This window comes from Triticum aestivum, chromosome 2A, assembly GCF_018294505.1.
Source record: "Triticum aestivum cultivar Chinese Spring chromosome 2A, IWGSC CS RefSeq v2.1, whole genome shotgun sequence".
Lineage (NCBI taxonomy): Eukaryota > Viridiplantae > Streptophyta > Magnoliopsida > Poales > Poaceae > Triticum > Triticum aestivum.
In genome coordinates, this window is record NC_057797.1 from 8,903,807 (window position 1) to 8,931,684 (window position 27,878).

The following is a 27,878-nucleotide window of genomic DNA, read 5'->3' on the forward strand; positions in this document are numbered from 1 at the left end:
CAAGCTCATCTAGAAAAATCCCAAGAAATTCCAAGGTCAGAATTTGCTAGAGTAGAGCACACATAATTGAATCAAAATATCCAACAAAAGACGAGTGGACAGATAATTAGATATGTACAATTTCTTATGTAACAATAATTAATGTGGCTTGGACAAGTTTTTTTTAAAGAAAGTTCGAGCTTTATTCATTAGAAATAATCATTACATCGTTTATGAGGATTGGTACAATTGCATTACGTGGTTCCTCGAGCCAATCAGAAATGAATGAAAATCTAGCCAACTTGGCAAGTTCATAAGCAACTTTATTTGCTTCTCTATTACAATGCTCGAATCTAGAAATAGAAAAATCGCAAGCTAAGTGAAAACAGTCATAAAAAATTGCAACTGCTGCCCCCGACGATCGTCCTCCTTCATTCATGGTCTCGATCATCTCCATATTATCCGAGTTAATAATTATGCGATTACAACCCGTTCTTTGCGCAAGTTCATGTGGCTTGGACAAGTTGGCTTCTCCTTGTCACGCGTTTGGACGTTTAGAAAAATATCACCGCGCATAACCACTCAAGTCCCAGTCAACAGTCTTAGTCATCCCTGAAGAATTTTCACCATTTTGCCAAGAGTCTGTGCAAGACTTGGCAAGAGGCCAGCCCATTCTAGTTAAATTAGTCCAGTGACCGCCCAACAGCTTTACCTCATCAATCCTTGCCCATGGAGGTTGCGATGTCTGCAGTCGCAGGCGAACTTGTCAGCCGGTTCATCTCCTTGCTGATGAGCAAGTACCACTCCTCCATCCATGCACAATCGAAGGAGCAGAATCTGGCGAAGCGGCTGCGGCATCTCCTATTGCGAGTTGGTACCGTCGTCGAGGAGGCAGACGGGCGGTACATAACCAACTCCGGGATGCTAGCCCAGCTCAAGATGTTCTCTGAGGCCATGTATGGAGGGTACCGTGTGCTGGACACCTTGATGTACCGCGCCCTCCGAAACAGCGCCGGCGTCGACGAGGTTAGCAGCAACGACTCATTCAACAGCCACTTGTATTTAATCAAGCGTTCTCGGAGGATGGCCGATGGGGCCAGGTGCCTCGAGTCGGACGGTGCCTTGGAAAGCTTAGAAGCTGCTGCTGCTAACATGGCAGAATTTGTTATGCTTTTGGGTGGTTGCGAGCGCATGTCACGTAGGCCTTATGACACTTACCTCTACACCGACAACTTCATGTTCAGCCGACATGCTGAGAAGCAAAAGCTCTTGAGCTTCTTGTTGCAGCACAGCGACCCTCCTGGTCATGAGGCAACAGCCGTCCTTCCGATCATAGGGGGCGCCAAAGTTGGGAAAAAAACTTTGGTTGCTCATGCGTGTGGCGATGAAAGAGTCCGCGCACGCTTTTCTTCTGTTTTGCACTTGAATGGTGACAGCCTTTTGATGCGTGGAAGGACCAAGTTTGGGGTGAAGATGTTGGTAGTTATTGAGTTTGCTTTTGATGTAGGTGATGATGAATGGAAAAGGTTTCACTCATTGGTCACAAGAATGGGCAGAGGAAGCAAAATCATCATTGTAAGTAGACTTCAAAGGTTAGCCCGATTTGGATCGGTGAAACCGATTTTCCTAAGTGCTATGTCTTACGACGAGTTGAGATACCTTTTCAAAGCACTATCCTTCGGGAGCGAGGACCCCACAGAACATCCACAACTAGTACAAATAGCAGATGAATTTGCCAAGAGGTTCCACGGTACAGAAGGTTCACTTGTCGCCACAAATGCGTATGCAGATGTGTTGAAAAGGAATCTTGATGTTAAGTTTTGGCGTTGCATACTGGACAAGGGGATGAGAATGGTTAAAAGAAACCTTGCCATTTATGGCATGCACCCGAACACGCTTATGTACCATGGTCACCCAGTGGACATAACGGACTTTGCTCTGCATCCACTTAGCATGACACCTTATAGTGCTAGTTTTTCAGTCAAGAAGGAATCACCAAGTGTGACATTTGGGGATCTTATAACAGATCCTAGTGTTAGACCCAAAGGAGACTTCACTCTAATCGTATGGGAATCAAGGATACCCCCTCATAAATCATTTCCTAAGTCTGTAACAAGTTGTGCTCAGGTTGCACATCAAGGTAGCGTCATGCCAGGGAGGAAGCGGCAAGGAGTGCCAATCTAATTTTCTTTTTGAAAACTTGTGTAATGAAACTCTTGTACTTTTAGATACATGACAAATGCATGTGTTATAGACCATTCAACTAATGTGTTAGAGATTTCAATGCTGTATATTCTACCATCCAAGAATTCCCCTGCCCTTGGGCAGGGGAGGAGGGCGGCCGCTTTGGGCCCCTGACCCATCATGTGCAGGCATAGTGTATATACCATTGCAATGGTTTATGTCCTGCCAAACTAGCAAAAATGAGCAGCCCACCGAGGGTCGAACATGACATCTTGCCAGGGAGGAAGGAAAGAAAGGGGCACAAAATGCCTTGCCAGGGAGGAAGCACAAGGAGCGCCAATCTACTTTTTTTTTTCAGAGCTCGCATAATGTAACCCTCGTTGTACTTCTGATACATGAAAAACAGATGTGTTTGTGTGGCCATGGAAAAACCATTTTAAAGAGTGATCAACTAAATGTTCTGGAGATCTCAATAGAGAATAAAACTGTAGTATCAGATCAAATGAATCCTGTTCATTCACTTTCTAGATAACAAACATCATCTCGCACCATTGAATGAATCCTGATAAATGTAGAAAGGTGAGAAAACTTAACTGAAATAAGAAAATAGTAATATTTGTTGAAGTGTTGTCTATTTTAAGGACTCTGAAACTTCTGAACATTCAGAACACACTTTAAATTTAAAACTGGCCAAAACAGGAGAAAAGCATTATTCACTTCGCCGCCAGCACTCAATGTTCACCAACGGTTCAGGAGTGACCAAGTGCATCCAATGGCATGATTCTACTCATCATTTATCATTTCCTTGTTGTCTCTAGTTTATTGCTTAAGCCCAGTTTAAGCCGCTAATCTTAACTGAACCAGCTAATCTTTGGCGGGAAATCATTTTGGGCCACTCGGTCCTCTTTGAGGCCTTACTGTTCAATTTTAGACTGTCTCATGACTCGGTAATTGTTCTGACTGTACTCAGTACACGGAGAAAATATAACGAAGAATACTTTTAGTGTTTTTTAATAACAAAACCAAGTTGGCTCACACTATTTGCTTTTCAATTTTTACCATTGTGGACATCAACGTCAGGTAAAGCCTGGAATTTAAGGGTCTGTTTGGTTCGGTTCAAAAACAAAGTGGAATGGAATCCCATGGCTCCATTCCACGGGAATGGGTTGGTTCCGTTTCTATGTTTGGTTATGGGTATTAGATGGAATGGAATGGTTATGTTCTGGTGTGTGGTTTAAGAGTTGGAATGGAATGTTTTTTAGCAACAGTATGGATAATTGTAACTCTTTGTATTTTCAGCAACAGAGTATTCAAATTTGAGAAAACATTTGAATTTTATTTGCAACACGAACAATTTATAAATACATTCAAGCATATGTCAAACATAAATTCTGAGGTACAAGCGCGTTCCGGGTCTAGGAGGAATATGCCATTCCAAGGAATGAGTGGGTTCTGATTCCTTGACCCAACCGAACACGAGAATGACCTCTAGGGACGGGACGGACCTCCTACGTTCCATCTGATGACACAAACCAAACACACCCTAAGAACGCACAAGGCGCAACAGTTTCCCAATTAAAAACTGAATTAGTATGAAATGAGCAACACAGAGATTGATTAGGTTCTAATGAAACCAAAGGAGCAAATGCAGACACAAACTATTACATGAGCTCAGAAAGATTACTAAGGTATAAAGTTGTGATTATCATCACTGACCAGGATAAAAGGGCAATAGGGCATATATATATATATATATATATATATATATATATATATATATATATATATATATATATATCATTTCCTTGTTAATGAGCTGCGCTGCTCCTCTCCACTGAAGTTCATCTGGAAAAATCCAGACAATTTCCATGGTCAAACTTTGCAATAGTAGACGGCACATTGAATATTTCAAATACTGGCCGGACAATTCATTTTCATGCTGGTTGGAAAGTTGGAGGATCCTGGACATGTCTTTGGGCCTTTAAATTGGCACCCACCCACCAAGTTGTTCGGAGAATCTTTGTTTTAACAAGTATATCCAGGTCTCACCCACCCACACATTGCAGTCAATGTTCCTTGGAGACTTCTAAATTTTGCAAGTCTCTGCAAGACTTGGCAGAGACCGGCGTGCTTTATTTGTACAGATAGACCGACCAGCAGCTCCCCCCATAAAATCATGGCCAAGGAGGCTGCCATATCTGCAGTTGCAGGTGAACTTATGAGCCGGTTCATCCCCTTTCTGATGAACAAGTACCACTCAAGCCATTCAAGCTCGGAGGAGAAGCTGATGGAGAGGTTGCAGCACCTTCCTGATGAGAGTCAACACCATCGTCGAGGAGGCTGATGCGAGCTACATAGTCAACTCCAGGATGCTGATGCAGCTAAAGATGCTCTCCGAGGCTATGTACAGAGGACACCGCATGCTGGACACCCTGAGGTACCGAACTCTCCCAGACAGTGCAGGCTTCGACAAGGTTAGCATCAACGACTCACCTAGCTGCAGCTTGTATTTAGCCATTCCTTTCAAGCGTCCTCGAACAACAACTGAGAAGGATGTCCAGGCAATGCGCCTCGAGTCACATGGTGCCTTGCAGTGGCGGAGCGTGAGCAAATCTCAAGAGGGGGCCGATTTCATATAAGAACACATCATATGCATAAAAAACTACTAAGTTGTAGAACATATGCAAGGAAAATTAGAGGACCATATATATATATATATTGTACTTGTACACACAAATACAGCAGGTTCACAAGCAGGTTCACACATACCTGAGCATTGTTGATAGGTAAATTTTGGTGCTCGAAAAGAACAGACCACACCAAACAGTAGTGACACCAAATGACCAAAAGACAATAAACAGAACCAACTAGCACTACTGCCAACCAACTAGCACTACTGCCAACTAAAGATACGATCTTCTATTCTTCCTACTTTTGAAATCAGCAATTATATCTTCACAAGGAATTTTTGATGCAATTTCTCGTTCAATTTGTAGCAACAAACTGTCTGCAAGAAAATCATCTTCCATTCGATTACGTAGCCTTGACTTGATAATCTTCAAGCTCGAGAAAGCACGCTCAGCACTTGCAGTGGAAACCGGGAGAGTAACAAGCAATCGAAGCAACCTATCAAGCAAATTGTAAATTCTATCTCGTCCTGTCTCAACAAGGCATCGGCATAAAGAAGTTATGGTGATGGGCTTCTTCAAGTCTCCACTGTTTTTAGCATCTGCAGCAAAATGGTTGAGCTGAATCTTCAACCCATATCTCTCTTGTTGTGTAAAATCAGCCGGATAATATTTCTCCACCATTGAACATATTTCCTTAGCGTTGAATGATGTAAATCCATTTCTTGGAATCAATGTAACACTAATGGATAAGAGATCCATCACTTTCTCATTGAACCTAAGATTCAATTCATTTAGTTGGTTGTCAATTGTTGCTCGAAATATCTCCACTTGTAGATACCTTTCTCTAGTAAAGTGTTCAGGTTGACGACGAGCACGCCCACCACGCAGAATGTATAGTTCTTCCATGTCTGGAATATCTATATCATGCTCCACACAGAACTCAACAACATTTCCAATGAACAACTCCCATCCTTCATCTGATCTCATCTCTTCTAGAAGTACTTTTGTGGAATGCACTAGACGAACTGCATTTACTATGTCTTGTGCTTTCTTCTGTAAAGCCTTCCCAAGATCTTCGCTAGTTTCCAATATTTCTTTCATCATGCATAGGATAAATACAAACTCAAAAGAGGTCAGGTAAGTGAAAGAAGTATCACCATCAGCCCGGTTTGCTCCAGCTGATGAATCTGCGGCTAGATTTTCTAGAACAACTCTCACTGGATTGAACATATGCATAAGGCTAGAAATCGAACCTAAGTGGGAACCCCATCTAGTCTCTCCTGGTCGCTTCAATGAGCGTATTTGATTGGCTCCTTTGCTTGTTTCAATCTGATCGATAGCAAGCAAGCGTGCAATTTCAACCACCTGGGCGTCATGCAACTCATCATGTCGCTTTGAAGAGGAGTCAACTGTGTTTATAACAAAGTGAAGTTTCTGAAAAAATTGGGTGATTGGAACCACATCTCTTGCTGCACCAACAAGGGAGAGTTGCAACCGATGAGCATAGCAATGAACATAATATGCATAGGGACAATCTTTAATGAATAGAGCTTGCAATCCATTCAACTCTCCCCTCATGTTGCTTGCCCCATCGTACCCCTGGCCTCGAAGATTTTGTACACCAAATCCATGCTTGGATAATACTTTACACAACTCCATCTTTAGTGTCAGTGCTTTTGTGTTGGCTACATGTATGAGATGAAAGAATCTTTCTTGGGAATAACCATCTTATCAACAAATCTGAAAACTAGTGCCATTTGCTCTCTTTTGGACACATCACATGTTTCATCCACAAGAATAGAGTACTTTGAGTCCCCAATTTCTGCTCGAATATGCTCCCTGACTTTCATAGCGTAAATGCTCAAGATCTCATTTTGAATTTCGTGTGATGTGTATTTGCAAACTTGTGGAGCATTGCCAAGAACTACAGCTTGAACATCAGGGCAGAATTCTGCAAGAAGCTTCAACATCTCAAGAAAGTTACCTCTGTTTCTTGACTCCGGCCTCTCATCATGGCCTCTTAAAGCACAAGACTGAAATGTGAGCCACTTTACAACCGCAATCGTAGTTCTCAGCCTTAAACGATCCTTTTCTTTATCCCCCATGGTCTTCACATCAAAGATATTTGCCAAATGGTTTGACTGATCCAATAAAGCATGGCCATCTCTCACTGCATTGTTATGTTGTGAGCAAGGACCTGATCCCATGTGAACTAAAAGTGCACACTTCTGTCCATCATGAACTTTCTTCCAATTATTAAAACCTTGTGTTGTGAAGACATCAAACCCACCTCTTTTCTTTCTATTTTTGCTAAAGAGAAAGCAATACAGACAATATGCACAATGAGAGGTCAATGAATACTCCAGCCATGATGGAAAATCACGAAAATAGCTGTACTGAAAACGTCTTTTGTGTCCTGGTTTTCCAATAGCTTTATATTTCTTTCGTTTAGGTTGATTGGAACCCATCCTCAAGTAAGCTCTTCGTACTTCATCTCTTTGGTTTGGGGGGTACTGCCAAATTTGTGGATGTAGTGCAGGATCTCGCTCCAACAACTCAATGCCTCGAAAAGTGACATGTTCGTTTGCTCATTGTTCTACATCCGGCACATCATCATCTTGCATCTGATTTTCCTGCACATTATCATCTTCCATTTGGCCTTCTTGTGCATCTTCAGCATGTCTTCCATCCATACATGGCACCAATGCTAGAGCATCTGGAGCTAATCCCTCATCCCCTTTTCTTTAAAAAAAGACTGCATCTTCTGTTGTTTCACCATTGCTACCTAAACAAATATTTATACAACATCAAATTTTCTATCAAATAATCAATTGGGTAGACATCAAAGTTACCAAAACATCTCAACTCGTCGGAATTAACAGAAGCAGTGAGTAGCAGCAGTTGATTTGCATCCAATTAATCAACATGAGCCCTAAATCAGTCACTGTACCTAGCAATAGCAAGAAGCGGATGAGCTGGCGCTGTGAACTAGACGAGCAGAGGAGGAGGAGCCACTGTGCACCTAGGCGAACTGGGTGTGGGTCGGTGGGCGTGTGGCCGCTGGCCACTGGGCCCGCCGCTCGCGGGTGCGGTCACTTGAGCAGCCGACTGAGAAGGGGAACGCCGCCGACTGCCGTCGTCAGTTGCCGCCGCCGACAGCCGTCGTCAGTTGCCGCCGCCGACCGCCGTCGTTGAGGAATTATGTCGCCGACGCGGCGATGCCGGACGCGGAGGCAGGGAGGCAGCAGGGTGGGGATTGGGGATTTGGGGAACAACTCATTGACTCACAACCAGGTGTTGGTGTCTCGATCTGTGCTGTCGAGTGGTGCTGCAAATGGGCTGCGGCTTGTGGACAGTGGACATATCTCCTGATGGGCTGGGCCAGATCGCAAGCATACCTAGTAAAAAAAAAATTCACTTCGGAAAGGGGGGGTCGTAGCCCAGTTTCATCTCCACTACGCTCCGCCAGTGGTGCCTTGGAAAGCTTAGAGGTCACCGTTGCTAACATGGTAGAATTTGTTGTGCTTCTGGATGGATGCGAGCACATGTCTCGTAGGTCATATGACATTTATCTCTATACCGACAACTTCATGTTCGGCCGACATGCTGAAAAGCAAAAGTTTTTTAGCTTCTTGTTGCAACACAACCCTCCTGGTGATGCACCAGCCATTCTTTCGATCATAGGTGGTGTCAAGGTTGGGAAGAAAACTTTGGTTGCTCACGTGTGTGGCGACGAAAGGGTTTGCTCCCGCTTCTCTTCTGTTTTGCACCTGAATGGAGACAGCCTCTTGAGAATACGGGACCACGGGAGGACAACATTTGGGATGACGATGTTGGTAGTTATTGAGTTTGATTCTGATGTATGCGATGAAGACTGGAAAGTCTTCTACTCATTTTCCATAAGAATGTGCAGAGGAAGCAAAATCATCATTGTAGGTAGAATTCAAAGATTAGCCCGATTTGGATCGGTGAAACCGATTCTCATAAGTGTTCTGTCTTATGATGAGTTGAGGTACCTCTTTAAGACAATGGCCTTCGGGAGTGTAGACCCGGCAGAACATCCACGGCTAGTACAAATAGCACAAATAGCAGATGAAGTTCCCAAGGAGTTGCACAAGCAAGGCTCACTAATCGCCACAAATATTTTTGCGTATGCGTTGAGAATGAACTTCAGTGTTCAGTTTTGGCCTTGCATATTGGACAAGGGGACAAGATATGTTAAAAGAAACCTGTCCCTGTATGGTGTGCACCCAAGCACGCTTGTAGAACAAGGCCATCCAGTGGACATAACGACATTGCTTTGCATCCACTTAGCATGACACGTTATACAAGTAATGTTCCAATCAAGGAAGAATCACCAAGTGTGACATTGGGGGGACTTCTAGCAGATCCAAGGGTTAGACCGGAAGGAGATTTTATTCTAACTTCATGGGAATCAAGGATACCCGCTCCTAAATCATTTACTTATTTTGTTACAAGTAATGCTCAGGATACACGTGAAGGTAGTGTCTTGCCAGGGAGGAAGCTACCGGGTGTGCCAATGTAATTTTGTTTGAGAACTCGTGTAAATGTAACTCTTGTTGTATTTCTTAATACATGATAAACAGATGTTGTTGGTAGGACTTACTTGTAATTGTGGGACTGTAGAGGGTGAAAACTGTAAAAGCATCTGTATATACATCTTGCAGCTGGGAATGAATCACATAGAGTTCTCCAGATAAATCTTCTCCTCTCTCTCGTGACCTTCCTCTCGCCCGAGCCTCACCCAGGATCTGCAACAGATGTGTTCCTGTATACTATTGAACGAAATCTATCATAGATCTCGGTTAACGAACCGTGAATTTGTATGGGGGGATTTCATACCTGAATAAATTTCAGAGTAAATGGTTGACCCTAATTGTCTTATAGCATGGACAAGGGGAAAACAGAGGGAAAACTCGTAGTATGTTTTGCTGATACCAGTACATATGAGCTTGCAATGGACCAAGTAACAATACCGCGTGTGTGTAAGCTCCATGGTTCCACTCCATCTAATCAAGCAACGGCAACCCTACATATAAAAGAGGATGGCGCTCTGATTTGTGTTGTGCTGTGCTGGGGATGCGGACGCCACAAAAATGAGATCAGGTCAGACTACAGTCTGCTAGGCGCTGGGAAAAATCAGAGCCTCCCACAAGATCAGTAATATTTTTGCAAAATTTACGAAATCGAAACAGGTCTGAACTGAAATTACCGAGGAATCCATTTCGACGAACTCGGGGAGCACGCATCGCGGCGTCGCACTGCATCCAGCATGCCCTCGGCGAGGTTCCTGCGCCAGCCTTAGGTGCTCCCCGAGTCCCCGGCGACCCAGCCAGGCACCTCCCTCTCCGGACTTGAAGTCGGCAGCTCGCCGGTGGCCGCCATGGTGGTTTGGGGATTAGTGAAAGGATTCATCGCTGGTAGACACTGACTACTGGGTTCCACACATCGAAGGCACAGCAAATTGGGGGTTGGGGGAAGGATTCTCTTAGGCCTAATCATTCCCTGGGCCAAGCTTTTTTGCACTTAGCATTAGAACCTGAAGACACCAAACCCAATAATCTTTGCTAAAAAGCACCAATAATAGCTATTTTTTAATTTTTAAAAAACTAATTTTGAAATTAATTATTTTTGGAATATAAAATAAACAAAAGCCTATTTTTTCAATAAATGACTAGATTATATATTTCTTCCTGCCTTCGGAAAACAACCCGGAACCTGGCCTACTTTGAAGCTACTTAAGGAAACTCTGAAATAAGGAAAGAAGTAGTGTTCAAGTGTTGTCTGTAGTCTGTACTGAAGGACTCTTGAAACTTCTGAACATACAGAACACACTCTAAGTTGGCCAAAACAGGAGAAAATCATTATTCGCTTGGCCGCCTTCACTCAAGATCCATCGACGGTTCAGGAGTCACCAAGTGAATCCAACGACATAATTCTACTTTTTTTTTCTTGAATATGCACGAGTGTGCATATCATATATTAAAGAAGAACAGCAAAGAAAGCCTCCATCAACAGTTACATTTACACGTCTGTGCGGCGCTTAGCACACACCCACTCCACCCAGATACACATAACCTACTCCTCCCTCATAGCCCACCTATACAAACTACCTTGGAAACTCCCTAACTCCCTCTTGATAAGCCCTCCCTTAGCCCATACCATGGCCGCAGACTTCACCTTCTGGATGAGCCTCTCAATCGATGGGGAAACGCCGTCGAAAACAATGGCATTTCAATGCTTCCAAAGCTCCCACATTACAAGTAACATCACTGTACGTAGGTCCTTGATCCTCGTTGTCCCATCCGTGCTCCTGCTGCCAAGCCAGTCCCCGAGCTTGTCATCCTGCCTTGGTTTCCAATCTGCTCAGCCAAGTGCCTCACCTATGCGCGTCCACGCCATTCTGGCGAACACGCACGTGAGCAAAATATGGTTTATCGTTTCTTCTTCCTGATCACAAAACAGGCACGTGTCCTGGTGCGGTAAACCTCTCCTCGCTAGCCGGTCCGAGGTCTAACACCGGTTTCTGAGGGCCAACCACGCAAAAAAGCGACACTCCAACGGCGTCCTAGACTTCCAAGTCAGCTTTGATGTGGGCACCACCTCCCGACCCCAAAATCTGCTCGCATAGGCCGAGTTCACGGTGAACTGGCCGTGAGCCTCCCAGGACCAAGCGACCACATCCTGCTCTCCCACACGCAGCTCCCAAGCTTGCACCCTCGACCACAGATCCATGAACTGCCGCAGTGTGATCTCATCCATGTCCGGCCCAACATGTTGTGCCCAAACTCCACTCGCAGCGACCTGCCCCACCTTCTGACCTCTCATGATTCTTGATGGGATCCTTTCATACACTGCCGGTGCTACCTCCTGCACCCTCATGCCATCGAGCCATCTATCCTCCCAGAATATCTGCATAGACTCCAGGCTCGCATCCTCATGCCATCGAGCCATGGCCGCAGCCCTTTGCAATTGAAAATAGTTTCTCCAGGCTCGCCATTGACCATCACCTTTGTAGTTGACGTGGCCAGGATACCGCAAATCCAAGCCCTCCACTTTTGCCCAAAACCGAATTGTTGCAGTACTTCCAACAAGAAAGGCCATTGGACCGAATCAAATGCCTTGGAGATGTCCAACTTAAGAAGAACAGCTGAGTTCTTTAACGCGTGTAGCCTCCTTGCCATTCCTTGAACTAGCATGAAGTTGGCATGGAGTGATCTTCCTTTTACGAATGCACTTTGATGATTCCCCAAGAGGTTTGGAAGTTCCACGGCCAACCTAATCGAGAGTACCTTTTCAAAGATCTTTATTGCCCCGTGCACCAGGTTTATCGGTCTGAAGTCTCCCACATCCAATGCGCCTTCCTTCTTTGGCAAAAGAGATACCAATGATCGGTTGATTGCAACCATGCCTCCCATATCCTCCCGATACATACAGTCCATAGCCCTCATGAAATCCACCTTAATGATATTCCAACACGTGGCATAGAACCTTCCTGTAAAACCATCCGGCCCCGGCGCTTTGTCCATAGGCATTGACTTAACCACCTTTTCCACTTCCCCGGCTGTGAACGGCTCCTCAAGCTGGGACATATCCCGTTGCGGCAAGCTCAGCCCCTCCAAGTGCATTTCATGTTGCCGCGGCTCACACGAACCCAAAGCTTGGCCATAAAATGCATCTACCGCCGATGCCACCTCGTCCCGGCCGGAGAAAATCTGCCCATTGTACCTCACTGCCCGCAACACATTCTTCCGCTGCCTGTGGCTAGCTTGCTGATGAAACAGCCTTGTGTTACCATCCTCCTCACGCAGCTGCATCAGCCACGATCGTTGTCTTGCAATCGAACGCTCTAGTGAACACAGCCCCAAAAGTTTATGTTTCAAGCATTTCTGTAGCTCCCTCTCCGCATGGGTCAATACACGCAACTCCATAGCTACATCTAGCCGTGTGATCACCTCCAAAGCAATGCCAATCTGCAGCTTCACGTTCCCGATCCACCGGTCACTCCATTTCTGCAAAGCTTTTGCCGTTGCCCTAAGCTTGCAATGCAGCGTGAGGTAGTCATTTGATGTTGCGGAAGTAGCCTCCCACGCAGCCTGTACCGTCTCCATGAACCCTGCCGCCTTAACCCAGAAAGCTTCGAAGCGGAAGCGTTTGTGAGTTTTTATTTCCACATTCATGTCCAACATCAAAGGGCAATGATCCGAAATAGCTGTGCCCAGAGCCGACAAGAAGCACGTAGGGAACGCCTCATCCCACTCGTTTGTGACGAATATATGATCAATCTTCTCCAGAGTAGCCTCCTGTCGTTCATTAGACCACGTGTACCGGCGACCATTCAAGTACAACTCCTTCAACTCGAGCCTATTCAACTTGGCTCGAAACTTGCCCAACATTCTCCAGTTGATCAAGGCGTTGTTCTTGTCTTATTGCCTTGCAATGAGGTTAAAATCTCCAGCTACAAGCCAGGGGCCTGCATGTAGCTCTCTTATATCCACCAGCTCTTGGAGAAATTCCACTTTATCCCTGTCCTCTTGAGGTCCGTATACACATGTAAGCCACCACTCCGCCGCTCCCCGAGCCTTCACAATCGCCGTGAGCGAGTTGCTCAGGTAGTGTGGGTTTGAGAGCATGACGATCGCCTCGTCCCAGGCCACTAAAATCCCACCACGCGTCCCAACCGCAGGGACATAGAAAAACTTGGTAAATTTATTGCCAAGGCAACGTTGTACAACCACTACAGATATCTCTTGCAGCTTTGTTTCCTGAAGACAAACTATGGCCGGATTCGCCTCCACCACTACGTGCCTCACCGCATCTCTACGTGCCGGAGCATTGAGCCCACGCACATTCCACACAATGATCTGTAGGGGTTGTGCATACATCATCACCTCCTACCTAGACCACCCGCATCTACCCCTAGGCCATGGCACCGACCACTTGGGGCGTATCTAGCAACAGCGCCGACGGAGACTCCCACCCAAAGAGGGCCAACACCGCTGCGATGTGCTCATCCGAGAGTGGCCGGTTAAACAGATCAACGTACATGCGAAGGGCTTCCTCGGAGATGACCTCTCCCTCATGAGCCAAACATAACTTACGAATGATCACTTGCTGCTGTTTGCTGGCTCCATGTTTTGCAATCCTCTCGCTCCTCCTCGGCGTGATGTCCAGAATCCTCTTCCTCCTTGGTCTACGGGTATGCGCCCCATGCTTGCGTGTCTGCGGCCCTGCCAAAATTGGCTCAATAGATCTGCGCATGCTCTCACACAGCTGCGCCACGTCCCCTAGTGCAGGCTCTGCCGGTCTTGGAGTGCATTGGGAAGCACACAGTGGAGATGGCTCGTCGCTCCCGGAAAGACTCACCTGGAACATGTCCCAATCTTCTACCTGCCCCACCTACTGCGATATCCCGTCCTCCTGCGAGAGAAGCTCAAGGGCCATACATCCCTGCATGCATGAGGTGTCTGCCTCCTCGCCACACACATGCCCTCCCTCGCCTGGCTGCATGGATCCATACCCGACCAAGGGGGCACGGGAATCGACAGATACTGCTGTCTCCATCTGGGAACAGGAGTCCTTGTCTGAAAGTGCATTATATCGACTAGAGGGGGGGTGAATAGGCGATTTTTATGAAATTCTTCACTGAGGAATTTGCCGGTGAGGAAATTCCTTAGTGAAGAACTACTAGTAGCGGAATAAGTACTCAAAGGTAAACATAACAGAATACAAGCATAGTCATCATGATGAAATGAAGACAGGCACAGAGTACAGGAAGCGTAATCACATGATAACATAGGATGAAGACAAACAGACTGAAGAAATTGAAGTAAGGAAATCGAGAAAGTCTTCAGTCAAAGTCTTCAAACACAGATATGAACAAACATACAACACAGTTATGAGGAAATGAAAGAGTTGAGGAAATAAAACCAGTAAGCTCGGTGAAGACAATGATTTGGTAGACCAGTTCCAACTGCTGTCTCAGTTGTACGTCTGATTGGAGCGGCTGAGTATTTAAACTCGAGGACACACAGTCCCGGACACCCAGTCAAGGACACTTAGTCCAAGACACCTAGTCCTCACCGTATTCTCCTTGAACTAAGGTCACACAGACCTCGTCCAATCACTCGTGGTAAGTCTTCAGGCGACTTCCAAACCTTCACAAACTTGGTCACCCGGTGATCCACAATTCCTCTTGGATGCTCTAGACCATGACGCCTAACCGTCAGGAAGAAGCACAGTCTTCAAAGGTAACAAGCGTCAGATCCACTCAGGATCAATCTCTTCAGTGATGCTCAATCACTTGGGGTTTGTAGGTGTTTGGGTTTTGGGTTTTTAGTTTTTCCTCACTTGATGATTTTCGCTCAAAGTCCTCGGAGGATGGGTTGCTCTCAAATGACAAGTGTCAGTTTCTCTCGGAGCAGCCAACCGGCTAGTGGTTGTAGGGGGCGGCTATTTATAGCCTAGGGAGCAGCCCGACATGATAATACATAAATGCCCTTCAATGATATGACCGTTAGGTGGATAGATATTTTGGAACAGCTGGCGCATAGCACAGTAACGGTCGGAATTTTGAGTACCAAAATCCTCAGGGCTATTATGTTCCTCACTGTGTAGGCAATCCGCACTGGCGAATTCCGAACTCCTCAGTCAGGACAAATTCCTCAGAGACCAGAAGAACTTCGTCTCTGTCACTGAAGAAATTGACTGAACTGTATGAGATTTCCAATGGCTTCACTCGAAGGGATTGGTAGGTGTAGGATTTCGAGTTGAGCATCACATGGAAATTTTTCCTTAGTATTTCCTCGACCCCCTTTAACAGTACGGTGTTTCCTATGACTCAAGAAAGAGAAAAATAAAACTATGAAAACGAAAGTGTTCAAGCTTCATATTCCTCGCATGAATATCAAGTCTTCATGGACACACCAATTTCTTCACTTTTAAAGTCTTCATGAAAGTCTTCAGAAATACCAAAATCTTTAGTCGAAGATATTCATTTTTAGGGGTCGACTTTTCCTGTAAATATCAAACTCCTCATAGACTTATAGACCTGTGTACACTCACACACGCATTAGTCCCTTAACCTATAAGTCTTCAATACACCAAAATCACTAAGGGGCACTAGATGCACTTACAATCTCCCCCTTTTTGGTGATTGATGACATTATAGGTTAAGTTTTCAACGGGGATAAACATGTGAAGTGTAAATACTGATATTGAGGAATTTGATTGCAAGATATAGAAGGACTCCCCCTGAAGATGTGCATAGTGAGGAATTTGCTTTTGAAGCAATGCACACTTGAAGAGTTGAATCATGGAGATCTCCCCCTATATCTTGTAACTAATACACGCATTTAACATATAATATGAAGAATTTGAAATGCATGATGAAATATGGTGGCTGATGAAATTCAGCATGCGTGCAATAATATTAACGAGGAATAAGCATGCAGGAAAGAGTATCAGAGCATAGTGCATCAAAAGTATCAGAGCACCATCAGGTTTAAGATTACAACTTGATCCAATAAAGTTTCAGAAGAACGAGAGTTGTAACTTAGCAAAAAAACGTTGTATATGGGCGATAAAATAGACCCGCTTGAAGACTAACTCAAATTTCTCCCCCTTTGTCATCAAATGACCAAAAGGATTGAAACTGAGGACTAACGCCCCTGAAGATAATCAAGTTGATGAAGGAGCGCCAGCGTTGTTGGGGTCGTTGGTTGATGTAGGGCCTGCCGCAGTGTCATCTAAATCTTCATGTTCATCAGTGTCGCGCGATGAAGAATATGAGCTGGCCACCAGGGAAGGAACCTTGACCTTCTTGAATTTCTTCGGTGGAGGTTGTCGGTGTCAAAACCGGCGGATCTCGGGTAGGGGGTCTCAAACTGTGCGTCTAGGCCGGATGGTAACAGGAGACAAGGGACACGAAGTTTTACCCAGGTTTGGGCCCTCTCGTTGGAGGTAAAACCCTAAGTCCTGCTTGATTAATATTGATGGTATGGGTAGTACAAGAGTAGATCTACCACGAGATCGAGGAGGCTAAACCCTAGAAGCTAGCCTATGGTATGATCGTTGATGTGTATGTTGTCCTACGGACTAAAACCCTCCGGTTTATATAGACATTGAGTAGGGTTAGGGTTACATAGAGTCGGTTACAATGGTAGGAGATCTGCATATCCGTATCGCCAAGCTTGCCGTCCACGCTAAGGAAAGTCCCTCCCGGACACAGGACGAAGTCTTCAATCTTGTATCTTCATAGTCCAGGAGTCCGGCTGAAGGTATAGTCCGGCCATCCGGACACCCCCTAATCCAGGACTCCCTCAGTAGCCCCTGAACCAGGCTTCAATGACGACGAGTCCGGCGCGCATATTGTCTTCGGCATTGCAAGGCGGGTTCCTCCTCCAAGTACTTCATAGAAGATTTTGAACACAAAGATAGTGTCCGGCTCTGTAAAATAAGTTTCCACATATTGCCATAGAGAGAATAATATTTACACAAATCTAATCTGCTGACGTATTCTGTGGTGTGACATCACACCACGACCAAGCTTTTATTCGAACCGTTTTACTGTCCCATCTCAGCACGTTATGCGAGGCGGTTTCCTTGGCACGTCTTGTTAAAGCAGAGATCGTGTCCCCTTATTCCGGGATTCTCATCAATACGGGCGTGGGTAACCCAACCGCGCCATCGATTACGGCGCTTGGAGATAAGTGAGTTTTATCAGGCTGGTGGGGACATGTAGCTGCGTCCACCCATATAAGGGGATAAGGATCCACCTTTTCACCTACGCCTTCTTCCTCCTTCGCCTATCCATTCTTGCGCACTCGAGCTCCAGCGCCCAAGTCCGCACTCCCCACCTCAACCTTCTCCAGCCATGTCCGGAGCGGGAGGCAAGTGGATGGTCTCCTCCGTCACGGAGGGACACATCAAAAAGCTGAGAAAGGCCGGATACCTGTCTAACGACATCGCGTACCGGCTCCCCGAGAAGGGGCAGATCATCCCCACCCCTAGGCCCCATGAGAGGGTGGTGTTTCTCCCCCATTTGCTCCGCGGACTGGGCTTCCCTCTCCACCCATTTGTCCGGGGGCTCATGTTCTACTACGGCCTAGATTTCCACGATCTAGCCCCGAACTTCGTCCTCAACATCTCGGCGTTTATCGTCGTGTGCGAGGCCTTCCTCCGCATCCGCCCCCCTTTCGGGCTCTGGCTCAAGACTTTCAACGTCAAGCCGAAGGTGGTGCGCGGCAGCCAGGCGGAGTGCGGAGGCGCCATGGTGGGCAAGATGGCCAACGTCCTATGGCTCGAGGGCTCCTTTGTGGAGACCCTGAAGGGGTGGCAATCGGGGTGGTTTTACATCACCGAGCCACGCGATGCCGAATGGGTCGCACCCCCCGAGTTCCGGTCCGGACCCCCAATGCGGCTCACGTCCTGAAAAGAGACGGGCCTGTCGTGGGGTAAAAAAGGAGAGCTGACCGGACTCCAAACATGCGTCAAAACCCTGGTGGACAAGAGCTCAAACTTGTCAACGTAGTCCAGGTTATGCTCATCCGCTTGATCCTCCCGTGCCAACAACGGGCTTTCAACCTGTGGGAGTTCGACCCGGCGCGGCACCACACTCTGAGTAGGCTCTTCGACACGACGTACGAAGATGCCTGGAAGGTGCTTTTCAAGGGCGCCGAGGCTCCCGCATTCGCTACTGAGGATCGCGGATTCAGTGCGCAGCGTCACGCTCTCGCGATAAGCTGTTTTTTCCTTTTACAGGGTATCAGTTTTCCATAGTTTGACTCTATGCGGGATCTAAGCTTCCTTTCTTCTGACAGGATTGGCAGGTGACGTCCGGACAGATCAACTGTCCGGCCCCTTTGCCCGAAGGCCCAGCGGACGCTCGCTTGGCGAGGCTGCTGGTTCCGGCACCCTATGTGGTGCCGGAGAAGAAGGTCAAGAAGAAGGCCGCGGGGACTCAAAAGAGTGCCCGACGCCCGGAGGTGTCGGATTCATCATCCGACGAATCCAAGACGCACTCCTCCCACGAAGACGAGGAGGAGGAAGAAGAAGAGACCCCTCCCCCTCCAGCAGGGGAAGGGAAGAAAAGGAAGGCCGCCCAAACTGGGGAGGCCGAAGGGTCCAAGAAGGGGAAAACCCTTCCTCCGGACTGCTCCACCGACGCCAACGGCGGCGGAGAGGAGTCGGCGCCTAGGGCCAAGCCCCTGGCCAAATTGTAAGTATCCGGATACCAGAGTAATTCATAATATTCGTTTATTGCACAGTTTTCCCTCATGTCGAATATGTTTATGCAGCCCACCCAAAGACCGGCTCGACGCGTCGTCGAGCGGCTTAGTGGACTCGTTGGATGTGAACTCACTTCCAACGGCTTCCTCCCCCCACTCTATGGGCGACACCGAAGTGTTGTCCCAACAGGTTCCAAACCGGGAAGAGGTGGTCCTGGAGGCGCCGCAAGGCGACCTCCCGGACTCCAGGAGTAAAGGGGATGAAACCCCCCGGGGATCCAAGTCCGGCTCGAGGCTGGACACCGCTCCGGAACCTTCAAAGGTTCAAGAGTCCGGCGGGGGACCTCCTTCCAAGAGGAGCAAGTCCACTGTGCTGGCGGGCTCCGTCCAACCGGAGGCACTGGACAATATGTTGGAGGCGCTCCAAGGCGCCTCCATCGACGAGGAGCACCGCGCTATTATGAGTGCGGTGGTCCAGAAGGTTCAGTCCGCCAAAAACGGACTGACTGAAGCTTGTACTAGCCTTTTGACAGGCTTTGAGGTAAGTAAAGAAAGTGTAAATAATAGTACCGCATAGACAGTAGCCCCTGATGCTCTATTTGGCGTTCGGGAAGAAAAGCCGAATAGAGGATCAAATAGAATTCGCAGGAGTCTAACAAAAATGAGTCAATATGCATGTGCAGGCTACCCTGCTTGCGTCCGCCGCACTGACTGCGGAAGTGGACACGCTAAAGCAGGACCTCGAAAGGTCCGAGCAAGAGCTCAAGCGTGCCAAGAAGCAGCTCGAGGACAATGAAGGTAAGAAATACCTTGTTAAAAATGTATATATAAAAAAGGTGCAATTGCAAAAAATGACAGGATTATCGTGGCTATTGTAGGGGCCACGTCTGAGGTGGCGACCCTTAAGCAAGCACTGGACGAGGCCGAGAAGAATTCGGCCTCGGAGCGCACCGAGCGGGAGAAGTGTGAGGCCGAGGTTGGCAAGGTGCAGCAAGAGCTCCAGGCTCTCATGGAAAAACATGAGAGTTTGGAGCGTGACTCGAAGACGCAATCATCCGAGCTTGCGGTGGCTATTGAAAATGCCAAATCTGCCAAGGCCGAATCCCAGAATATCCTCCAGGAGTTGTATGAGGTGAAGAAGATAGCGGTGAGTAAGGCATTCTTTATGCAAAGCAAACACATAAACGTGAGTTACTTGTTACTTACCCGAATCCGGAGTTCTCCAGGAGCGTTCGCAGACCTTCCCCGGAGTGTGTCCGATGCCGCCGCATTCTATCGAGCCGAGGAGGGTAGCTCGACGGAGAAGGTGTTCTGGTCTCAGTGTGCTGAGGCCGGACACCCCATGCCCCTGAGCGACCAGCTGAAGCAACTAGTCGAGCTCCACAAGGCGGCCGAACAGGCCATGAAGGGCCTCATAGTTCGGCTGTGGCCTGGAAAGGCTTAGCCTGGGAGCTATTTCGGGCTGGTGCGGTGGCTGGTGGAGGCCTGTCCAAGGCTCGAAGTCATCAAGCGCTCCGTCTGCATTGAAGGTGCCCGTAGGGACCCTTGCCCGTGCTAAGGTGCACTGGGGCAAGCTGGATGATGAGAAGCTTGTGAAGGATGGGCCACCGCCGGGGAAAGAGCATCGCAAGCCCGAGAATTACTATAAGGATGTTCTGAAGGGTGCCCGCCTTATGGCAGATGAATGTTCTATGGATGTAATTTTTGAGTAAAACTCGCTCGTTTTGTCCTGTGTGCTAAAAACTTGTTCATATGCGCTAAGCAATCTATTTGAATTTAAAATATTACCTTCTGTGCGGCTGTTTATCAATTCTGAGAGATGGCGAGTCGTCGGCTTCTGCCCCCGTGCCGCTAGTGCTGGGGTGTTCGGGGATAGACCTGAGCGCTCTTTTTCCCATGTTTGGGTCCTTCGAGGGAGGCGCTCAGCCCAACAAACAAGGCAATCAGACTATAATGCGTGAACACTCTCACTTAGCCATAGAATTCTATAATTTTAAATTTCGGCGAAGCCCCCAGGGCGCTATCCATGCCTTGGCCGGACAGAGCCGGCTCCTCGCCGTAAGCGGCATAAGTTCTTAGGGACTCGAAAAAACCTCTCGAACAGCGACCAGCTCTCGCTTCATCATGACAGTCAGTTTTAGCTTTTTCCACGGAGGTGCTTGACCCAGCTCAACCGGGGCACAATCGCAGTGGTTCTCCTAGTGCTACCTTAGCCGATATAGCGGAATGTAAGGCACCAAAACATAGGAGCCGGGCAAACCCAACTATTAACCCAAGACATGATTCGGAGCCGATGCATATAATGCTATAAGTTCGGGGTGCCGCACTTGTTAAAGTGTTCGGACTTCTCACACCATATTGAGGGGTACTAAAGCCCCTGGCGTATTTTGGCCGTACCAACGTGTACGGGTGCAACATGTCGTTAAGGGACATATATAAAGAAAAAAAGGTAATGCAAAAATAGAAGAAAGCTATGCATTGTTTATTAAAAAAGGGTTGCGATCAAAGCAGAACGATACAAATAATGCGATAAGTGGAAGGTTGGACTAGTTATCATGTCCGTTCCAGGGGCAGGCTGCGGAATGGTATGCGAAACAGGTATACTGCTCATGATAGAGACCACCTGGGAGTTCCGTAATGCGGCATGGGTTGTCTGCTTCCCTGGTTCTTGCATCGTTTGTGCAGCAATTGAATTGCCGAACAGGCCTCCCGAAGAATGGAGTCCTGAAAGTAAGAGAAAATTAAAAATCGGCAGCCCCTGGTGCGGTTTAAGCCGTGTTTCGGGCGTGCCGTGATGGTGCCCCTCCCCCTGTACCCAGGATATTTCTAGAGCATAGTTATGTACGCGAAGCACTGGCATCGCATTTTTGCGAGGGCTGGGGTTGGGGCCACATTGCTACGCCTGCTCGGAACGTGCCAGGTGGTCTTGTTGTAGGTTACTCCGGGCGCGCTTGACGGTGTCCGGACGTTTAATGGCCGGACTGGAGAACTGTCTGGAGAGGCTACTTTGTACTTCCGCTGCAAGGGCCGCCGTGTGCTCCTCTGTTCGGAGGGAGCGTTTGGTGTTTCCATTGACCGTAATTACTCCTTGAGGGCCTGGCATCTTGAGCTTAAGGTATGCGTAGTGAGGTACCGCGTTGAACTTGGCGAATGCGGTTCGCCCGAGCAGTGCGTGATAGCCACTGCGGAATGGGACTATGTCGAAGATGAACTCCTCGCTTCGGAAATTATCCGGAGATCCGAAGACCACTTCAAGTGTGACTGAGCCTGTACAATTGGCCTCTACACCTGGTATTACGCCTTTAAAGGTCGTTTTGGTGGGCTTAATCCTCGAGGGATCTATGCCCATTTTCCGCACTGTATCCTAGTAAAGCAGGTTCAGCCTGCTGCCGCCGTCCATAAGGACTCTAGTGAGATGAAATCCGTCAATAATTGGGTCTAGAACCAATGCGGCGAATCCGGCATGACGGATGCTAGTGGGATGGTCCCTTCGATCAAAGGTGATCGGACAGGAGGACCATGGGTTGAACTTTGGGGCGACTGGCTCTACCGCGTATACGTCCCTTAACGCACGCTTCCGCTCCCTTTTGGGGACATGGGTTGCGTATATCATGTTCACCATCCGCACTTGTGGGGGAAAACCCTTCTGTCCACTGTTGTTCGGCGGCCGGGGCTCCTCGTCGTCATCGCTATGCAGCCCCTTGTCTTCATTTTCGACGTTTAACTTGCCTGCCTGCTTGAACACCCAACAATCCCTGTTGGTGTGATTGGCTGGCTTTTCGGGGGTGCCATGTATCTGGCACGAGCGGTCGAGTATTCGGTCCACACTGGACGGGCCCCTAGGATTCCTTTTGAATGCCTTTTTCCGCTGACCGGATTTAGAGCCTCTGAATCTGGCATTAACTGTCGTATCCTCAGTATTGTGGCCGTTAATGCGGCGCTTCTGCTTGTTGCGACGCGACCTGCCACTACTGTCCCTGGTGTCCGAATTACCAGGGTTGTTGGTCATATTGTTGCTACGAGCAAGCCAGCTGTTTTCTCCCGCGCAAAAGCGGGTCATGAGTGTCGTGAGTGCTGCCATAGATTTCGGCTTTTTCTGTCCAAGGTGCCGGGCCAGCCACTCATCACGGATATTGTGTTTGAAGGCTGCTAGGGCCTCAGCGTCCGGACAGTCGACTATTTGATTTTTCTTTGTTAGGAACCGTGTCCAGAATTGCCTGGCCGATTCCTCTCGCTGCTGAATTACGTGACTTAGGTCATCGGCGTCTAGGGGTCGCACGTAAGTGCCCTGGAAATTGTCGAGGAATGCGGCTTCTAGGTCCTCCCAACAACTGATTGATCCTGTTGGCAAGCTGTTAAGCCAATGCCGAGCTGGTCCTTTAAGCTTGAGTGGGAGGTATTTGATGGCGTGAAAATCATCGCCGCATGCCATGTGGATATGAAGGAGATAATCCTCGATCCATACCGCAGGATCTGTTGTGCCATCATATGATTCGATGTTTACGGGTTTGAAACCCTCGGGGATTTGATGATCCATTATTTCGTCTGTAAAGCAGAGTGGGTGTGCGACGCCTCTGTACTGGGCTATATCGTGACGTAGCTCCAATGAGCCTTGTCTATTGTGTTCGGCCCCGCCGAATTTGTGGCCGGCGTGACGGTTACCGTCTCGAGCCGTGGGGCGCCCACGCGATCTGTAGATCGATCTTGTTTGCCTTGCCTTGTCCTCTAGCATGTCTCGTAAGTCTGGTGCATATTCCCGTGCCTTGGTACGGGGTGCAGCTTGAGTGGATGGCCGAGAGGCCTCTCTGTCGCGACCACGAGGTGGCCGGTCAGCCGCATCAAGTGCTTCCTCCTCTAATCGGGGTAGCAACCTGCGCTTTGGGTAGCTCTTGGAGGGGCGTTCGAGTTTGTGCTCTTCGGCCGCAAGGACTTCAGTCCATCTATCGACTAGCAAATCTTGATCAGCTCTGAGCCGTTGCTGTTTTTTCTTGAGGCTTCTTGTTGTGGCCATAAGCCTGCGTTGGAAACACTTTTGCTCGATGGGATCCTCTGGCACGACAAATTCGTCGCCGTTGAGGCTTGCCTCGTCTTCGGAGGGAGGCATATAATTATCGTCCTCGACCTCTCTGTCTGCCGCTCTCTCATGAGGGCTGGTTTCTCCATCCTCCTGTGCTAAATCTTGCTGGAGGGGGTTTTCTTCGGCGCTTTCCGGAGTATTATTATCTCCCGTGCTGGAATCACCTTTATTGTTTTGGCGGGATTTTGAGTGGCGCCGCTGACGCCGGCGCTTGGGCTGTTTCTTGGAGGGGTCATCCTCCGCTGTTCCATTGCCATCTCCCTCTTTTGGGGTGTCCACCATGTATATGTCATATGACGAGGTGGCTTTCCAGGACCTAGTAGGCGCTGGTTCTTCATCATCTCCTTCATCGGCGTCCATACCGTCGATGTCTTCGGAGTCGAAGTTGAGCATGTCGGTTAAGTCGTCGACAGTGGCTACAAAGTGGGTGGTGGGTGGGCTTTGAATTTCTTCATCGTCCGTACCCCAACCTTGCTGACCGTAGTCTGGCAAGGGCTCTCCTGATAAAGAGAGAGACTCCGGTGACTTCAGGATATCGCCGAAAGGCGAGTGCTAAAAGATGTCCACGGCAGTGAACTCCATGATCGGTGCCCGATCGGATTCGATCGGTAGGGGCGCAGAGGGTTCGGAGTCCAGAGAGGAGTCCGGCTCCTTGGAGTCACGAGTCTCGCAGAGTACGGGGCTGGTGCTTGGCTCAATCGCCGTTGGGGTCGCAGCCCCCGAGGTGGCGTCCAACCGCCCATCCTCGATCGGCGCAGTTGGCTCCGAATTAAGGGTCGGAGCCGATGCGGGTGCGGCCTCCAGGGCGCTGTTCGGCGGCAGAGCTAGATCATGCTCGTCATGACAGTGCGGCACGCTTGGCAATGGCTCGAATCCGTCGAAGATCAAGTCTCCGCAGATGTCAGCCGTGTAGTTTAAACTTCCAAATATGACCTGACGGCCAGGGGCGTAGCTTTCAATCTGCTCCAGAAGGCCAAGCGAATTGGCCCGCAGTGCGAAGCCGCCAAAGATGAAGATCTGTTCGGGGAGGAAGGTCTCACCCTGGACTGCATCGCTATCGATGATCGTAGGAGCCATCGAGCCTGACGACGACGACACAGAGGAACTCTCAATGAAAGCACCAATGTCGGTGTCAAAACCGGCAGATCTCGGGTAGGGGGTCCCGAACTGTGCGTCTAGGCCGGATGGTAACAGGAGACAAGGGACACGAAGTTTTACCCAGGTTCGGGCCCTCTCGATGGAGGTAAAACCCTACGTCCTGCTTGATTAATATTGATGGTATGGGTAGTACAAGAGTAGATCTACCACGAGATCAAGGAGGCTGAACCCTAGAAGCTAGCCTATGGTATGATCGTTGATGTGTATGTTGTCCTACGGACTAAAACCCTCTGGTTTATATAGACACCGAGTAGGGTTAGGGTTACATAGAGTCGGTTACAATGGTAGGAGATCTGCATATCTGTATCGCCAAGCTTGCCGTCCACGCCAAGGAAAGTCCCTCCCGGACACGGGACGAAGTCTTCAATCTTGTATCTTCATAGTCCAGGAGTCCGGCTGAAGGTATAGTCCGGCCATCTGGACACCCCCTAATCCAGGACTCCCTCAGAGGTGCAGACCAGTCAAAATCTTCATTAAGACCCATGTTCTTTAGATCTTCTTCACCATACAGATGTGACAGGATTGCCCAGGTGCGACCGAAGACTTGATGGAGGTAGTAGTGGTTTTTCTTCACTGCATTGTGTGTGGCAGTCATGTTGTGAAGAAGTGAACCAAACTGATGCTTAACCCATTTGTGATTTCGATCCACCTTCTGGTGAAGACTAAGCAGAAGTTCACGGTCTGTAATCACGCGCGGAGTAGTGGCTTGAGGAGTGGACTTGGGACCATTGGCAGAGTCATGTGTGGCAGAGTCATCATTGGTGGAATAAGATGCAGCTTTGCGAAACTGACCATCCAATGGACGAATGCCTTCATCCATTACAGCTGGTGCCTTGCCCTTTCCATCAACTGAGGAATATGTCTGCTTGAGGACTTCAATTGGGGGCAAGTAGCTGAGATGATTATGGAAGTCAGCTTTGTAGTTGAGTGAAGACCTTGTCCTGAGAAATCTCATGATCCAAGGTGCATAAGGCTTCAGCTCAAACGGAGACAGTGCAACATTGGCCATAGTACTCATGAAGAAATCGTGATAGTTGACAGGAATGCCATGAACGATGTTGAATACCAGATTCTTCATGATGCCAACAATTTCCTCATCAGATGAGTCGTGGCCTTTGATAGGACTGATTGTCCTCGTAAGAATACGATAGACAGCTCTGGGCACATACATCAATTCCTTCACGAGGAATTTTGTTCATGGTGCCTGACCTGGTTTCAAAGGCTTCATCAGCACTTGCATGTAATGATGTGTGAGCTCAGGTTCACTGTAGATGCAGCGAGCTTCTTCAAGGGGAGGACTGAGTGGTAGAGCACGAAGCAATTCAGAGGCTGGTGCAGTGTAGTGAGTGTTTTCAGACATCCAGTCCAGCACCCATGAATTCACATCTTCAGCATTTCCGGTGATGTGTAGCGTTGCATAGAATTGAAGAATCAGTTCTTCATTCCAATCGCAGATGTCAGAGCAAAAATTGAGCAGTCCAGGGTCGTGAAGAACACTGAGGACTGGTGCGAAGCACGACAGAGATTCCATATCCACGTGAGGAATATGCTCATGGTAGAAAATCTTCTCCTTGTTGAACAACACTGAGGAATAGAAATTGGCTTGACTAGCAGTCCAGAAACGCCTCTTCCTAATGCGAGCAGAGTCATATGGGTTGTAATCTTCGAAGAATACGTGCTCGCCGAAGAAATCATCAGTCTTGAACTTTTGCTTGCGTGAGAATGGATCCTTTGTCTTTGGCAAAGGAGTGTCAGTGAGTTGCATCACGACCTCAGGAATCTCAATCGCAGGTTCTTCAGGCTGAGGAATTTTTGGTTCTTGCTCAGTGGCAGTCTGCGTAGTTGGTTGTTCAGCAGCAGCAGTTTCTTCAGCGCTACTGGTTGGAATTTCCTCATGGACAGATGTAGTGGGATGAGTTTCTTTAGAGCCCATGTGAACAGTTTGTGTGGGGGACTGAGGAATTTGCTGTAGAGGGGTGAACATTGGAGAGTTTGGATGCTGACTTTCCCAGAATTCATCACTGATTACGGGTGTGGAGCAGCCAATGTCCACATCTTCATCTTCCATTTCTTCAGCGCCAGCCTCTTCAGCTGTGAACTAAGGCATAGGCGAGGAGATGATAGGTGTTGAAGGGATCACATCCACTTCAATTTCTTCATCCAACGGTTCAGACGAAGCAGCAGAAGGAGTTTCTTCATCAGATCTGCTGGGGATCACATATTCTTCATCAAAAGGAACAAGGTCCTTTGATGGCCTGGTTGAGATGGGAACAACATCAATCGGATATGCAAATGAGCTTGTCATAGGCTTCATTTTCTTCGGAGCTGAAGAATCTGAAGCAGCTGATGCTTTCCTTTTCTTCACTGCAGCACGCTCTGCAGCCTTGGTCTTCTTCACATTTGATGCAGATGGAAAGATTGGAGTTGAAGTTGGTGCAGGAGCAGCTGAGGAATCTGGTTGATTTTCTTCAGGCACAACTGATGCAGTTGCCCTGAGTTCTTTAGTTTCTTCAAGCACACCACTAGTGGGTGCCCTGGCAATTTCTTCAGTGGCTGGAATGCAGTCATCGGCCCTGGAGTTCACATTTTCTTTAGCAGCCT

The 27,878-nt window shown here is 48.1% G+C and overlaps 1 protein-coding gene and 1 pseudogene across 2 annotated transcripts; both read left to right on the forward strand.

The window, feature by feature from the left end:
• The first annotated feature begins 609 nt into the window (after positions 1-609).
• Positions 610-2,558, forward strand: LOC123184215 (uncharacterized). 2 transcript variants are annotated; one of them, XM_044596372.1, is made up of 2 exons: positions 610-1,005; positions 1,487-1,773. In XM_044596372.1, exons 1-2 carry the CDS (start codon positions 709-711, stop codon positions 1,556-1,558), a joined length of 369 nt encoding a protein of 122 aa, XP_044452307.1. In that variant the 5' UTR covers positions 610-708; the 3' UTR covers positions 1,559-1,773. The 2 variants fall into 2 exon arrangements, with proteins under 2 accessions (XP_044452307.1, XP_044452306.1); XM_044596371.1 differs by having other exon boundaries at positions 612-2,558.
• A 1,781-nt stretch (positions 2,559-4,339) lies between these two features.
• On the forward strand, positions 4,340-9,612 carry LOC123191288 (uncharacterized; annotated as a pseudogene).
• The last annotated feature ends 18,266 nt before the right edge of the window (positions 9,613-27,878 follow it).

Coding starts and splice junctions, on each gene's coding strand:
- LOC123184215 (XM_044596371.1), top strand. CDS start 709: ATGGAGGTTGCGATGTCTGCAGTCGCAGGCGAACTTGTCAGCCGGTTC.